This window comes from Procambarus clarkii, chromosome 65 (assembly GCF_040958095.1).
Source record: "Procambarus clarkii isolate CNS0578487 chromosome 65, FALCON_Pclarkii_2.0, whole genome shotgun sequence".
Classification (NCBI taxonomy): Eukaryota; Metazoa; Arthropoda; class Malacostraca; order Decapoda; family Cambaridae; genus Procambarus; species Procambarus clarkii.
Genome location: NC_091214.1, coordinates 5811107 through 5827666, shown reverse-complemented (window position 1 = coordinate 5827666; position 16560 = coordinate 5811107). Strand labels below are relative to the sequence as shown.

Sequence of the window (16560 nt, the reverse complement as noted above, 5' to 3'; positions counted from 1 at the left end):
CTCCAAAACTTGGAAACCCAACTTACTGTTCCCCCCATTCCACCTTGGCTTTATACAACTCCTAATACATCAATACAACTCGAAGACAACATTCCAAAGTCTGCACCAAACTCTGCCATAGCCTCATTCTTTGTCTCAACAATGAAAAATTGCTACCCAAATACCACAGCGATTTATACAGATGGATCTCGCATCATCATGAACAACGTACCCCTCGGTCACTAGCACTGTATGGATACCGGAATACCATCTCAAGCAGGGATGGCGGTTACCAAACCATCTATCTATTTTCACAGCTGAATTATATGCTTTATATCAAGCTCTCCAAATAATCACAACATTACCAGTTGGGACATATACAATCTGTAGTGACTCCAAGAGTGCGATTCAATGGAGTCTCACCTGAGCTGCCGTGCGGTGTAGACGTGTCGCTTGACCGCTCCGGCAGTTTGGGGTAGTTGGCGTTTTCGCCGGCAGGGGGTGTGGGTGTCTCTACCCTCCCTGCTGTTCCTGGTGGAGTGGACGTGGCGTTTTTACGATGGGCGGCCATCTTCCAGCTGTCGTGAGGGTGAACTCCATAGGTTTGGAGTTTACCAGCCGTGCAGGTTACCCTCTGGTGGACTTGGCCTTGAGTGACATGATCAGGGTCCCAGTCCAGGACGTCTGCGGTGTCGAGCTGGTCACTGCTCGCCGTGTGATTATTAAGTTCGTGGGTGAGGCTGTGTACCGTGATTTTCTCCGGAGGTACGAGGGGTGTACTTTGCTCCTGCAGGACGCTTCCACTACACATAAGGGGCATAACTGGCAAACCCCTCACAGTGTTCAAGAGAGAACTGGATAAGCACCTCCAAAGGATACCTGATCAACCAGGCTGTGACTCATACGTCAGGCTGCGAGCAGCCGCGTCTAACAGCCTGGTTGATCAGTCCAGCAACCAGGAGGCCTGGTCGACGACCGGGCCGCGGGGACACTAAGCCCCGGAAGCACCTCAAGGTAGCCTCAAGGTAAGGTAGGACGGCAACGGGTCTGTGACCATTTCAGACCGCAGTGGTGTTGTGACATGTAAGTGTCCATGGCGCCCCAGTGGAGTTTCCTGAGACCCTCCTCCGGCGTTTCTTCCAGAGGTATGGTCCCGTAATCAGTGTGTGGATGAACTCGCTGTCATCAGGGAAGTATTCGGGTGTAAAAACCAACATTTGTACCCTCGGGATGTGACCGAGGTTGGACATTCCATCCTCTGTCCGGCTGTTAGGGTACTACGTGCGGGTGTTTTATGCCCGCCAACCCCGTACTTGTTTCCGGTGTGGCTTGTTGGGACATCAGGCTGCCAGGTGCACTGCTGATCTGGTTGCTCCCGTGAATTTGTTCCGTGAAGAGGATTTCCCACCGCTCCCTTTGGAGGAGGACTCCGGGGGTGAGGAGGTGAGCGTCCCGATTGCTTTCGAGGCTCCCCGGGAGTCGCCCGACGTTCCCCCAGTTGTCGCAGACTCTCCTCCGGATCTTGCGGCGCCGTCGGATGTTACTCCTGATCCTGTCTCTGGCCCTGCTACTCCCATGGGCCTTCCTGGTACTCCCTGTGAGGCGTCGCCGTCTGCTCACTCGTCTTCGGCTGCTGGGCTTGGCCCTGCATCCTCACCTCGGGTCCCTCCTGTGGGAACCGACCTGTGAGATTTATATTTATTTAATTTATATGAATTTATATAGAATTTATATTTACGTTAATTTATATACTTCAATAGCAATTTGTATAATGATAAGTGGACTGTATTTCTGCGATAATCTCATAATCTCACAAATCGATTCTCTACACATTAGGGGGGTTTATTAAATTAATATATATGCAGCCAATCAAACTACAGAATTAACTACATACATTGAAGAGGTTCCTTATCTTATAGTACAGCAGGCTAGTCCACCAGGTATAACTAGGGTGAAGACACCAAATTATCCTCTTTGAGGTAGCTTCCATCACCCAGTAACTGGTGCACAAAATCTTCCATCCTCGTCTTGACCTGTCAAAAGTGCGCTAGCTGTGAAGCCAGATACCTATATATGACAAGCTATATCAGAGAAAACTGTACATGGAACATTGAAGACCTGGCTTAATTACCTTTAGTTTGAGGCGATTTCGCGTTCTAACCGGCTAACCCTATCCAATGACATTAATGGCCACTAATGATAGATAATGGGTTTCGGAAAGAACACTTAACTTGATATGTAGACAGCGTGTTGAAAAATGGTACACCTTTGGTTTCCATAACACTACGTCCAAGTAAATTTAACAGGAGCCGAATTTGCTCCCGTGTGAGCCTCTGGTCTCAATATAAACAACAATGGCTGCCCTCCTTCCTCCCTCTGACGCCTGGCTTACATTGTCCAGATTTCAGAACGTGATAGAAGGGTCACATTTACTCTACTTTAATATTGATAATTAAGTTAATTTATATAAGATGTTTTTATGATGGTAAAGTCCAAAGACTTATGTATTTAAGAATAATTCCCAGCAGAATAGCTGGTCAATTTATAATGGTATGTGGTGATGATATCCCGTTTTCTTTAGACGGTAATTCCACTACAAGTTACATTTTCTATGGTTAACTTGTTTATACAACACAGCTATTATCTGTATGATATATTATGTGGTGTCGGATTTTCCGACATAATTCCCCAGGGGGCTGCTCACGGGTCGAAGTCCTCTTTAGAACAGACGAACACCGATACTCCTCCTTCGAATTATTAGATTAATTTGATGTTAGTAGTTGGTAATCACACATTTGTGTGTCTGTTCGTACAGGACGGATGTCCCGTACTAGAGTTGCAGGGGTTAGAAGTCTAATGCGATTTCATTTCCCTGTCAACTCTTGAAAGGCTAATATTCAAGCCTTATTACATATTATTTTACCCAGAAGACTGGATGTGATCAAGTACTACAGTCAAGTATGATTCAGGGACTGCAGTGAGATCAGTGACATTAGATATAACTTGAAGTTTGTTCAGGTAACTAGTCACTGATATATAAACACTGAGGCCCATGGAATGCATCTTGATTAAATAATAAATGTATCAAATCAGTCATCAGATTTATTGGGGTTTAATTTAGTTAATTGATTCAGAAGATTGAATAGCTCATCATTAAAGTAAAGTATGGTTCTGAGACTGCAGTGGGTTCAGTGACATTGGTCGCAGTGACTTGTAGCTGTTTTAGGCTACTGTTCACTGATTTGCCACTGAAGCCTCATGAACTCATCTTCAGCTTTAAATGATGATACTAACATCAACCTCTGTTACTATAGTCAGCTGTAATCTCCTTAGTATAATGCTACTGGAGAAATATAATCAGCTGACAAATTTAGATTTCTACTGGTATTGTTTATCTGCAGGCATAGGTCTCCTCAGGCTTGATACTGGGCCTGAGAGTAATTTACCTCCTGCAGAGTTTAACATGGTTATACCCTGATATTTAGTAGGGCTACCGATGAATCGATGGCAATAGTCTGTCCCTACAAGGAGATCGAAGTCGGTGAGGTGATCAGACTTAAGATTATCTGCCAATTTTATTCCTCTATTTCTCAGGAATTTGGCTGTTGCTCTCAGACCTTGAACTTGTAGGTCTACTGGTATTTTGTCCACCACAATGGCTTGTACTCTACAGACGTACCTGCCTAAACGTACTGATGGTTGTACCACCTGGTAGACTTGAGGTCCTGTATCTGTTACAAACCCTGAGATGTTGAATGACGTCTGGGCTACAGGCCTTAATTGTAGTTCATCTGCCAACTTTTTAGTGACAAATGTTCTCTGGGATCCTTGGTCAAACAACCCACGGGTATGGACCTTGGCCCTCTTATTCAGGATGGTAATTTGGGCAGTAGGCAAAGTCGTATTACCTTTAGACTTTGCCGTATGGACACTCTTTGTTTGTTGCACCTTGCAGTACTGTACTGAGGTGGGAATGCTATCTTCCACCTTGGGGTTTGGAGACGTTGTTTTGGTGTCTCTGCACAATGCTGCATGGTGTTGACCTTTGTTACACCTATTACAGGTGTGTAATTGGGTATCACAGTCGTTGATGTTATGTTTCCTGAGGCACCTCGTGCAATGTTGCAAATCTTTGAGTCGTTCAACACGGGCGTCACTATCAGGAAAATTAGGGCAGTGGTACATTGAATGTTTCTCATGGCAGAACAAACATGTTCCATAGCTTCCAGTACCCTTTGGTGCCACGTTCTTGGGTGACACAGTAACTATAGGCTTGGAGGGTCCCACTGCATATACGCCCACACTGCTACTGTTCCACTTTGGTGTTGAATTATATTGTCTAGATTGATTTGGAGTACCTTTGGTACTCTGTGGTTTACTATTATTGGTTTCTGAGGGTTTACTTGGTGGTTTTAATTTGTCATGTGTTCGTAATTGATGAACTACTGACTTTAAACCTTCAGATATTTCATTCATAGATAAGATGCTTTTATTGTAATGAGCACTCATTTGTCTCAATATGTCCCTAGGTATTTTCTCCTGGACAATTATTTTCAAGACCCACTCAGCCCCGTTTGTATCTGCTGTCAGGCTGAGGGCATTGATCAATGATTCTACCTCCAGCTTGAAGACTTGGAGTGAATCAGCTGAAGCCTCCGGTGGGGGTAAATGCAACAGCTCATGAACTAAATGTGATGTTCTTACTTCTGGATCAGCATAATTATCCTTGAGGAGTTTTACTGCCAGATCATAGCCGTCATTAGTTAATCTCAGATGGGATACTACTGTTTTAGCCTCACCTGATAATTGGCCTTGCAAATAAGAGAATTTACTACTCTTTGGTAAAGATTGTTTTGAGTCTACAAGGTCAACGAATTTGTTCCAAAATTCATCCCAATCTTCCTCATCTTTTCCTGAGAAAGTGGGTAAATTAATTGGAGGGAGTCGAGCTTCTGCTTGACTCGTATTAGATGCAACTGTTGTTGTTGTTGCTGTTGCCTTGTTCTGGGCAATTAATTTGACATAAGGCTGTAACGTGGCCTGAGTGTGATCTTCATAATTCGCAAGATCAACCATAATGTCGTCTATTTCTGTTTCTGATAAATTGGTGTTGGCAAGTTCAGCCACATATGTTGCTATTTGACATTTGATTTGCTCAAATTTACCTGCAGCTGCTTGATAATAGCTTTCCAGGTCAGCATAATCAACTTGAGATTGTTGTGACAAATCTTCACATTTCTTGATCTGTCTTGTTAAGTGGCCTTTAAGACCTGCAAGGGTTCTTTTCATTCTCCCTGCATTATCCATACTGGCTCGTTGGTGAAGCCTTGTGGGACTTGTACTTGGGTCGCTCATAATACTGAACAAACACTAATGGTAGCCTAGGGTAAATTCTGCACTCACTAGGCAATAATCCTACCTCTACTAGAGGTTAGCACTTAAAATTAATACACATTATATATACACAATCATACACACTAATGATTTGAGTGATAAACCAGTGTCACTGGAAGTACCTTTAGGTTAGCTCTTCTATATCACCCTAGGATGGTAGAGACACTAATTAATCACTCAAAGGTGTAATGATCATAAGTAAATTATTATATATACAACTCAACTCGAGTTGATAAAAATTACACCCAAAATAGGGTCTGGACCATTCATTAATGGTGTTAGGTTGATCAATATAGTACAACTGACTATGGTAATAATGGGACTAGGATGAACAATAATAGTTCAACTAGTCAATGGTTAATATCCTACCCTGTTGTGGGTTGGCAATTAGTAAATATTATACTGTGATCACTAGTGCAATATATATTAAATAATTCTCTATTTTGGAGAAATAATATACACAATTATTGATAATAGCCTCTTAATTAGCCTCTATGAAACTTCTAATATTATCTAGAAGTATTAAATATTATTATTGACCTCGCGAAATAAACTCCACAAAATTCGTAGATAATCTCTCGCGAAATGTAACACCACGAAATCCGTGAACAATCTCGCGACACAGTCACTAATTTGGCTGGCTTCTATATTAGCGCTGTCATTTCACAGAATAACACGCCACCAAATCTCTGTGGGTGTACATGAAACCGCTGACGAAGCTGATCTGAACTGAGCGGGGCTCGTGAACTCGCACGAGTCAACGCCGCCGTCAATGACTGGCTGGCCTTTGTTTAAATAACACTGCACTAGTATATTTAATGAATCCACTGGTTAACTGGTTCATCCGGTACTAAGATGACCAAATGTGGTTCAAAGGATCAAATAATCCGTCATCCGGTTCGAAGATGACCAAATAATGTGGGAACTGACCTGTGAGATTTATATTTATTTAATTTATATGAATTTATATAGAATTTATATTTACGTTAATTTATATACTTCGATAGCAATTTGTATAATGATAAGTGGACTGTATTTCTGCGATAATCTCATAATCTCACAAATCGATCCTCTACACATTAGGGGGGTTTATTAAATTAATATATATGCAGCCAATCAAACTACAGAATTAACTACATACATTGAAGAGGTTCCTTATCTTATAGTACAGCAGGCTAGTCCACCAGGTATAACTAGGGTGAAGACACCAAATTATCCTCTTTGAGGTAGCTTCCATCACCCAGTAACTGGTGCACAAAATCTTCCATCCTCGTCTTGACCTGTCAAAAGTGCGCTAGCTGTGAAGCCAGATACCTATATATGACAAGCTATATCAGAGAAAACTGTACATGGAACATTGAAGACCTGGCTTAATTACCTTTAGTTTGAGGCGATTTCGCGTTCTAACTGGCTAACCCTACCCAATGACATTAATGGCCACTAATGATAGATAATGGGTTTCGGAAAGAACACTTAACTTGATATGTAGACAGCGTGTTGAAAAATGGTACACCTTTGGTTTCCATAACACTACGTCCAAGTAAATTTAACAGGAGCCGAATTTGCTCCCGTGTGAGCCTCTGGTCTCAATATAAACAACAATGGCTGCCCTCCTTCCTCCCTCTGACGCCTGGCTTACATTGTCCAGATTTCAGAACGTGATAGAAGGGTCACATTTACTCTACTTTAATATTGATAATTAAGTTAATTTATATAAGATGTTTTTATGATGGTAAAGTCCAAAGACTTATGTATTTAAGAATAATTCCCAGCAGAATAGCTGGTCAATTTATAATGGTATGTGGTGATGATATCCCGTTTTCTTTAGACGGTAATTCCACTACAAGTTACATTTTCTATGGTTAACTTGTTTATACAACACAGCTATTATCTGTATGATATATTATGTGGTGTCGGATTTTCCGACACCCCAGTGGAGTTTCCTGAGACCCTCCTCCGGCGTTTCTTCCAGAGGTATGGTCCCGTAATCAGTGTGTGGATGAACTCGCTGTCATCAGGGAAGTATTCGGGTGTAAAAACCAACATTTGTACCCTCGGGATGTGACCGAGGTTGGACATTCCATCCTCTGTCAGGCTGTTAGGGTACTACGTGCGGGTGTTTTATGCCCGCCAACCCCGTACTTGTTTCCGGTGTGGCTTGTTGGGACATCAGGCTGCCAGGTGCACTGCTGATCTGGTTGCTCCCGTGAATTTGTTCCGTGAAGAGGATTTCCCACCGCTCCCTTTGGAGGAGGACTCCGGGGGTGAGGAGGTGAGCGTCCCGATTGCTTTCGAGGCTCCCCGGGAGTCGCCCGACGTTCCCCCAGTTGTCGCAGACCCTCCTCCGGATCTTGCGGCGCCGTCGGATGTTACTCCTGATCCTGTCTCTGGCCCTGCTACTCCCATGGGCCTTCCTGGTACTCCCTGTGAGGCGTCGCCGTCTGCTCACTCGTCTTCGGCTGCTGGGCTTGGCCCTGCATCCTCACCTCGGGTCCCTCCTGTGCTGGGTGCTGGGGTGGCTGCAAAGCCTCCTGCTGTGTGTGGTCCGGTTTCCCCTGTGGTTGAGGCTGCTGCTGTCCTGCGTCGGGCGTCAGTTCGTCCGGCTGGTGGTGCCCGTGTTTCTGGATCCGCTTCCGGCTCTGACGATATCCAGTCGGTGCCCAAACGTTCCAGGCGTTCGTCTACTGCCTGGGCCAATGTTAGGGACTTCAGTGGCTGTGTCTTTGGGTGTTGAAGGCGTGGATCTGGATGCGTCATTGTCTCCACTGTTGGTAGTGGCGGAGGTTCATGTGCCTGCTGGTGCCCGTGTCTCGGGTGTGCCTTCTGTTCCTTCCCCGTTGGGGGACTCTCCGCAGTGGGGTGTGGTGGCTTCCGCTGCCAGGGATAGTGCGGACTCTGGTGCTGAGAGTGGCCTGGTAGTGACTTTACAAAAGGATGCGCGCCGCCCTGGTTCCTTGCAGTCGTCTGGTGGTGTGCCCATGGCCGCTGGTGCCCCTGTGGCCCTCTGTCTGGCCCCATCGTGTGGAGTTGCGATCTGGGGCAATGGAGGCCGTGATTGAAGAGGCTCTGCTGTCGGAACGGCCGGAGGACTTTCATGATGGGCGGGTTCCCAATGTATGGTGTAGGGTGGCAGTTACTCGCCTCTGGAGTGACACCGTCTGAGTTCCCTATTTGCAGGTGTTTGTTGCCGGGGTTCCGGATGACATGGCGCCCCCGGTGGGTGATCGGGGCACTTGGAGGATATGGCTGCAGTGGGAGGCGTTTAATGTGCGGTTCCCCCGGGCCTTGTTCCCGGGCAAATATGTCTGCTGATTCCATGTTCCTGTAGTGTTGTGTGCCCCTATGGCCTTTTGTTTGCCCTATTGTATTTTGTGCCCGTGCCTCTCCTTTATTTGTTGCGAGGCAGGTGTTTTGGTGAGAGCGTTTTTGTTCATGTATTTGCTTTTGTATTGTTATTTTGCCATGTGTGTTCTACTTGTGCATTGCTAGAATGTATTGTTTGTTTTTATTATTGTTTTTTGTTTTTATTTTTGCCTTGTTGTGTGCTGTGCGTTTTCTTGTTCTATTTCATGATGTCCTTTATGTTGTGTTTTGTTCTCGGTCCTTCAGGCCGGTGCTTGTTTGTTGTTGTGTATGTTCCTATGTTTAGTTTTATTGATTGCCTGGTTTACTTGTTTTGTTATTATTGTATATTTTGGCCTCTCCCTTTGTGTGTTGCGAGGCGGTGTCAGTGTTTATATTCATGTCTTGTTTCTCAGATGTACCTTTGCACTGGTGTTTTATTATTGCATTACAATGTTGTACTTGTTTGTAATTTTTGGTTTGTTTGTTGTATGTTTTCTTGTTATGTTTTATGTTGTATCTCTTGATGTTTGTTTTGTTTTAATGTTTTGTTTTGTACTGTTACTGTGCTTGCTTGTTTGACATTGTTTTCTATTTTGTGTCTTGATGTGTGCTGAGTTTCTCATGCCTTTATCGTGTTTGTTCTTTGTTGTACTGTGCTGTCGGACCTTCTGGCCGGTAGTTTATTGTTTTGTTTTGTTATGTTTTCTTTGTTCTTGTCTTGTTTTAATTGTATATATATTGAATGCTTTGCCTGTAAAAAAAAAAAAAATATGTAATGACTCCAAGAGTGCGATTCAAGCAATTACGTACTCTTCAACAACGTGCAAGGAGTTTGTTTACCCATGCCTTCAACTTCATGAACATCGATTGAATGGTTATGATACCTCTATCCAATTGGTCCCAGCGCATTGTGGTATTCTCCATAATGAACTAGTAGATCAACTAGCCAAAGCAATGCACAACACGCCTCACATTACCGGTCATTTAATCCCTTATGTTTCACGTAAAGGAGCCTTCAAAAATACCATCACCCAAGATTTTGAGACGAATTGGAAAATGTCGTGCTCATCTTTGTACTACGGGTCCATTAAAAAGAAATGGAAACTTGGAAACATGTCAGATATAAAAGTAGAGAAATTGATATAACAATGACCAGATTAAGGTCGGAACACACCAAACTGGCAGCCCACAGCTCTAAGTACAGAACAGACATCAACGAACTCTGCATCCACTGTCAGGTGCCTGAAAAATCGAACACTCTCCTTCACAGCTTCCGACATCATAGTGCCAGAGTAAATTTCACACAAGTACTTATCTCACTTAAAATACCCTTTACCATCGATCATATATTAGGAGGCGGTGACCACTCGTTACAGGAAAAATACGAAATAGTCAAAGCACTGGCTAAATATCTCCAGTCGACCAACAAATTGAGTCACATTTGACCCGTGCCACATTTATACCTGGCGCCACCAACAGCTAAACACAGAAAACAAATGCCTCGCCGCAACACCATGGATCAGCTGACGCCATAAACACAACACACCGCCCTACAGTGCGGCAAGTCTCCCTCTAACATACACCTCTGTTTTAGTCACCGCTCCTCTATATACACTACAACGTAACAAACACTTTTGGAACTCTTATCATCCTCAACATAAACGCCTCTCCCAACACCTGTGCTGGTGCAGTCATCGGGAGGAAAAACCCTTCATGCAAACTGCACCTACTATCATGAAGAAGAAGAATGTCAGCTGTTGCAACTTTATTATAAAATGTCAGCCGTTGCTACAATACCATAGAATTGCAAAGAAATCACAATGGCGTGATATATCAATGAAAATTATTTTGAGGCAATGGAGTGACTTGAACCTGCATTCAATTTGTGTTTAACCCCACAACAAGTTGAATAACTCCTCAGTACTTATTTACTGCTAGGAGAATAGAATAAGTGCATTAGGTGATAGGAAACGTGCCTAACCATTTTTGTCCCACCTGGGATTCAAAACCAGATATCCTGAGTGAGTCAGGAATGAACCCAACTGATAAAACAGATTTTTACTGTGGGAGTTATATGACTAAAGTTATAAATTAAATGGGTAGCACAAGATAAAGTGTGAGTTAGTAGCACAAGCTGGGATACTAATAATATGAAATTTGGTACCTTTTGATTCTTCCTTTGAATAAAGTATATGTTGGACAAATTTTTAATTTATTAGGAAGTGAGATATCTATTTCTGGTACAATTATTATTCGTTATACTGTATTACATCTATCAATAGTATTAGAGGCTTCATTTCCATGTGTAATTCCGTTCCTTACAATTGACCCTTCCTCTTATATTCTGAGGGTACACATTCTTCACATTCTTATGGATGAATTATGTAAACTAGTTAGAGACCTCAAAAGTAAAATAAACCTCAATAGCTCATGATGCAGAGCTTTACCATCCATAGCAAAGCATATTTTTCTCAAAGAAAATAAAACAGAAATTCCTTTTACATTTTCCAAATTGAATTGTGTATTAAGGGATATACCCATAATGTGCGACATAATAATATGAAGATTAACATGTTAATCCACTCCGTACACTCGTAAGGATTTTCACCCAAGTGCACCATCTTGAGTCTTTATGCTTCTAAGCAAACTAAAACTTCTCCCACACTCTAGGTATTCATTAACTTTCTCCTCCGAATGCACCTCTGCTTGTCTTCATATTTCCAAACTTAGAGAACCTCTTCCCACACTCTGACCACTGGTGAGGATTTTAATCCGAATGCACCATACTGCGAGTCTTCATGGTGCTCCCCCCCCCCCCCCCCCCCCGTGGTGCCTCCTTGACGTGGTGAGGGGTCTCACGTACACCTCCCTGGGACAGGTGTGGGATGCCTGTGCCACCTCTCCTGCCCCCTCTTTGGATGGTGTACGTGCTGAAGGGCACCATGTAGGGGCCTTGTGAGCCATCGGACCACCCGCTGGAGGGGGCGCCTGGTTGGTTGATACCTGGTTGATGGGGTTCTGGGAGTTGTTCTACTCCCCAAGCCCGGCCAGAGGCCCGGCTTGACTTGTGAGAGTTTGGTCCACTAAGCTGTTGTTTGGAGTGGCCCGCAGGCCCACATACCCACCACAGCCCGGTTGGTCCTGCACTCCTTTGAGGAATAAATCTAGTTTCCTCTTGAAGATGTCCACGGTTGTTCCGGCAATATTTCTTAGGTCCACGGTTGTTCAACACCCTCCCAGCGAGCATCTGATGTTTATACAGTGTTCTCTGATTGTGCCTATAGCACACCTGCTCTTCACTGATTCTATTCTGCATTTTCTTCCATATCGTTCACTCCAGTACGTTGTTATTTTACTGTGTAGATTTGGTACTTGGCCCTCCAGTATCTTCTAGGTGTATATTATTTTATATCTCTCTCGTCTTCTTTCTAGTGAGTACATTTGGAGGGCTTTGAGACGATCCCAATAATTTAGGTGCTTTATCGCGTCTATGCGTGCCATATATGTTCTCTGTATTCCCTTTATTTCAGCAATCTCTCCTGCTCTGAAGGGGAAAGTGAGTACTGAGCAGTACTCAAGACGGGACAACACAAGTGACTTGAAGAGTACAACCATTGTGATGGGATCCCTGGATTTGAAAGTTCTCGTAATCCATCCTATCATTTTCCTGGCTGTCGCAATATTTGCTTGGTTATGCTCCCTAAACGTTAGGTCGTCAGACATCATTATTCCCAAATCCTTTACATGCTGTTTTCCTACTATGGGCACATTTGATTGTGTTTTGTACCCTGTATTATGTTTAAGGTCCTCATTTTTACCGTACCTGAGTACCTGAAATTTATCACTGTTAAACATCATGTTATTTTCTGGTGCCCAGTCGAAAACTTTATTAATATCAGCTTGAAGTTTTTCAATGTTTTCAGCCGAGGTAATTTTCATACTGATTTTTGTGTCATCTGCAAAGGATGATACGAAGCTGTGACTTGTAGTTTTGTCTATATCTGATATGAGAATAAGGAAAAGCAGCGGTGCAAGGACTGTACCCTGAGGTACAGAACTTTTAACTGCGCTTGGACTAGATTTTATATGGTTGACCGTTACTCGCTGAGTCCTGTTTGACAGAAAACTGAGTATCCAGCGTCCTACTTTACTGGTTATTCCCATTGACTTCATTTTGTGTGCTGTCACGCCATGGTCACATATATCGAAAGCCTTTGCGAAGTCCGTGTATATCACATCAGCATTCAGTTTTTCTTCTAATGCCTCAGTGACTTTGTCGTAGTGCTCAAGTAGCTGTGAGAGGCACGATCTTCTCGCTCGAAATCCATGTTGGCCTGGGTTGTGAAGGTCATTGGTCTCCATGAATTTGGTGACCTGACTCCTAATCACTCTCTCAAATACTTTTATTATGTGCGATGTTAGTGCAACTGGTCTGTAATTCTTTGCCAATGCTTTGCTCCCTCCCTTGTGTAGAGGGGCTATGTCTGCTACTTTAAGTGCATCTGGTATCTCACCCCGTGTCCCAGCTCTTTCTCCACACTATACCGAGTACCTGTGCTACCGGCACTTTGCATTTCTTTATAAATATTGAATTCCATGAATCTGGACCTGGGCCCAAGTGGATGGGCATGTTCTCAATTTCTCTTTGAAAGTCTAGTGCGCTCGTGTTGATATGTCGCCTGTGAGAGGCCGCCCTGAGTGGATGGTTGGGTGTCCAGGCTGGGGCGATAGGGGGACTGGGGTCTTAGCACCAGTGTGGGAGAATGAACGAAGTAGTAGGACTCCCCCTGTTGAAAAGGGGGAGCACCGCTAGGGACGAAGCACCTTTCCTGCACTGGCCTGCGCTCGGCCTCCCTGGCTCCCCTGGTAGGTGGTATCCATTGGTTCCAGGTCCCATTCTTTAGTTATTGGTTTGCTGCATGGATGACGACTTGACTTCTCTTAGCCAGGCTCATGGGGTGGGCGACCAGGCCCCTGAGTCGGACCGTCCTGGAAGAACGAGATCTGTAGCCCCCACTATAGGACCCGGTTTAGGCCCAGACCGGACTCTTCCTTCCTGCTCCCCTCCCTCCTCTGTGGTTGGGTCGAGCCCCAAGTCTGCTGTGGTGACCGTCTCGTCCCCTTGCACGGCTCCATCTCTTCTTGTGACTACTACACCTTTTGACCCGTGCCTCTCTAAAGGTTCTCATCGCCGTCCCTGCCACGGAAGCTCTCGTATGCTCCCTTCCCATACTGATTCGTTCCATGCTTTGTTTGGTCCTGCTATGTGGACTAAGTACTTTGACCTCCTTCCTTTGGATTCAACTCCTCCTGACGATTTTTCCCTTCATAGGCATCTTGTCGATTCCATAGATGCCTCTGTCACCTTCAACCCCACTCGTATTGGTACCTGTGTCGTTGCTGCTGTTCCTCAGGATGCGCCCACTGCCTTATCCTGGCTTAGCGAGACCCCTGTTCGGGTCTCTAAGAATGCTCGGTTGAATGCCAGTGTTGGCACTGTTCTCCTCCCGCACCATGTTGCGACTGGTGTTCGGAATCTCAAGGACTGCCACGAGGATATCAAGCATGTCCTCGAGGCCCAGGATCATTCTATCCTCCAGGTGGAAACGTTTACTCGTCACCCTCGTGGTCATCGCCATCTGCCCCTTCGGGTTGTAAAGGTTACCTTTGATGGTAGGTCCCTTCCGCCCTGTCATTCTTGCTGGTGTCAGATGCTCCATCCAGGAGTACATTCCATCTCCTTGGCTCTGCAGTAAGTGCTGGAGGTTTGGGCATGGTACCCTCAAATGCTCTAGTCCTGTCTCTCTCTGTCCCTTGTGCGGAGGCGAGGGTCACAAAGTTGGAGTGCACTTCTCCCCAGGCCCGCTGCCTCAATTGTGGTGAGGCCCACCTTACCTTCTCCTGTACGTGAATTCATTACAAACTTGAGGCGGCTGTACACAACTTGAAGCACCGGGACCGTTTGTCTTTTGCTGAGGCTCGGCGCCAGGTTCATCGTCTCCCCTCTTTCGCCGGTTTCTCCTATGCTCGCGTGGTGCGCTCTTCCTCTCCTCATCCTTCCCACCTTCCTCAGTCTTGCAACCGTTTCCAAGCCTTAGACCCAGACACGCCCACCACCACCTCCCCTGTTTCCCTCCGTTCTGTCCCGGAGGGTCCCCCTCCTGGTTCTCTGTCTAGGGCTCCCCTTCTTTCTTCCCAGTCTGTCACGTCTCCTGTGTCTTCTTTCTCCTCTCCCTCTGGTCGTCCGTCTCTTGGCTCTCCACGCCGCCTGACTGTGCAGGCCAATGTCCATCGCTCTTCTGGTGGTCGTGTTATTCGCTCTCGCTCTTCTTCTCCTATCGAGATGCTGGAGTCTGTTGCCCAGTACATTGCTGCTGGGATGCCTGTCTTTGAGTCAGAAGCGGAAACCTGGCTCCTCTCCTTCCTCCTCCCCTGTCGGTAAGAAAGCTTCGCTTTCTTCTTCACCCCCTCTCTCTGATTCTATCATTCCTTCCCCTCCCGCTTCGGTGGTGGTGCCCCCTGTTCCTTCTGTGGGGGTTTCTTTAGCCCCCTGTTCCATCTCGGTTACTGCCTTTGCTGAGGTGCGCTCCCCTCTTTCTGCCCCTCCTCCTCCCCTTCCTTCCTTCTCCTCCAGACCCTGCTCGTCCACCTCTGGTCTGTCCTCCCGCTTCTTGCCCTCCTCCTTTACTCAGTTTACCCATGCCCCCTAACCCTGACTTCGCTGACCCTGATCCTGACTCTGTGCTTTTTTAGCGTGCTGTGTTCCTTTTTCACCTTTGTTTCTTCTTTGCTCTCTGTTGCTCTCCTCTCTCTCTTTGCCGATGTCTATTCTTCAATGGAACATCCGTGGATTTTACGCCAATTTCATTCTCAACGTGCTGTGTTGCTCTTTCGCCTTTGTTTCTTCCTTGTTCTCTGTTGTTGTCCTTTCTCTTCTCGTCGATGTCTATTCTTCAATGGAACGTTCGAGGTTATTACGCCATTTTCCTCGAATTCAAACTTCTCATTTCACAGTTTTCGCCCCTTTGTGTCTGTCTCCAGGAGCCGATGCTAGGTTCTCGTCCTGGTCGCTTCCGTGGCTATTCTTTTCTCTCCGCCCCCTCCTCCCAGCAACAGCTGGGGATCATAATTCTTCTGCTCTCTTGATTCGCTCCGATGTTCCCTTTGTCCCCTTACTTTTTTCCCTCGCCTCTCTACTGTTCTGCTGCCCGTGTCTTTGTGCGCAGATGGTACACGGTTTGTTCCTTTTCTCTCCCCCCACTGTCCCACTTTCTCTTCCTGATCTTAAACACCTCCTAGACTCCTTGCCGGAGCCTGTGCTCCTGCTGGGTGATTTCAATTGTCGTCATGCCCTTTGGGGTGATGTGCTGACAAACACCCGGGGTCGCCTCCTTGAACCTATCATCCTCTCTTCTTCCCTGTCCCTACTTAATTCTGGTGAGCCCACTCATTTGGAGACTCTGACTCGCTCTCTTTCTTGTTTCGATCTTTCTCTGTGCTCGTCGTCCCTTTCCTTAGATTTCGGGTGGCGGGTCCTTGATGACCTCCATGGCAGTGACCATTTTCCTATCCTTGTTACTTTTTTCTCTTTTCACCCTCCTCTCTCCTTCCCTAGGTGGCGGTTTGCCGAGGCTGACTCATGCCTCTTTACTTTCCGTGCTACTATTTCCGACCTCTCCGTTCTGCCTCTCCCTCGCGCCTTCTCCCTTTTTCATGACACTGTCTTTGATGCTGCCCTCCACTCTATTCCTCGCTCTTCCTCTTGGGGAACGCAGAAGTGCGTTCCCCGAGAACGCACTTCTGGTGGACTGTGCTCGGGCTGTCTGCTGTAAGCGTGCTGCC

The 16560-nt window shown here is 45.6% G+C and overlaps 1 protein-coding gene across 1 annotated transcript; it reads right to left on the bottom strand.

Annotated features, from left to right (window-relative positions):
* Window positions 1-7818: 7818 nt before the first annotated feature.
* LOC138354904 (uncharacterized) lies at window positions 7819-8691 on the bottom strand. The gene has a single exon (XM_069309379.1). The coding sequence runs from the start codon at window positions 8689-8691 to the stop codon at window positions 7819-7821; it is 873 nt and encodes a 290-aa protein (XP_069165480.1).
* Between the last annotated feature and the right edge of the window lie 7869 nt (window positions 8692-16560).

Coding starts and splice junctions, on each gene's coding strand:
- LOC138354904 (XM_069309379.1), bottom strand. CDS start 8,691: ATGGAATCAGCAGACATATTTGCCCGGGAACAAGGCCCGGGGGAACCG.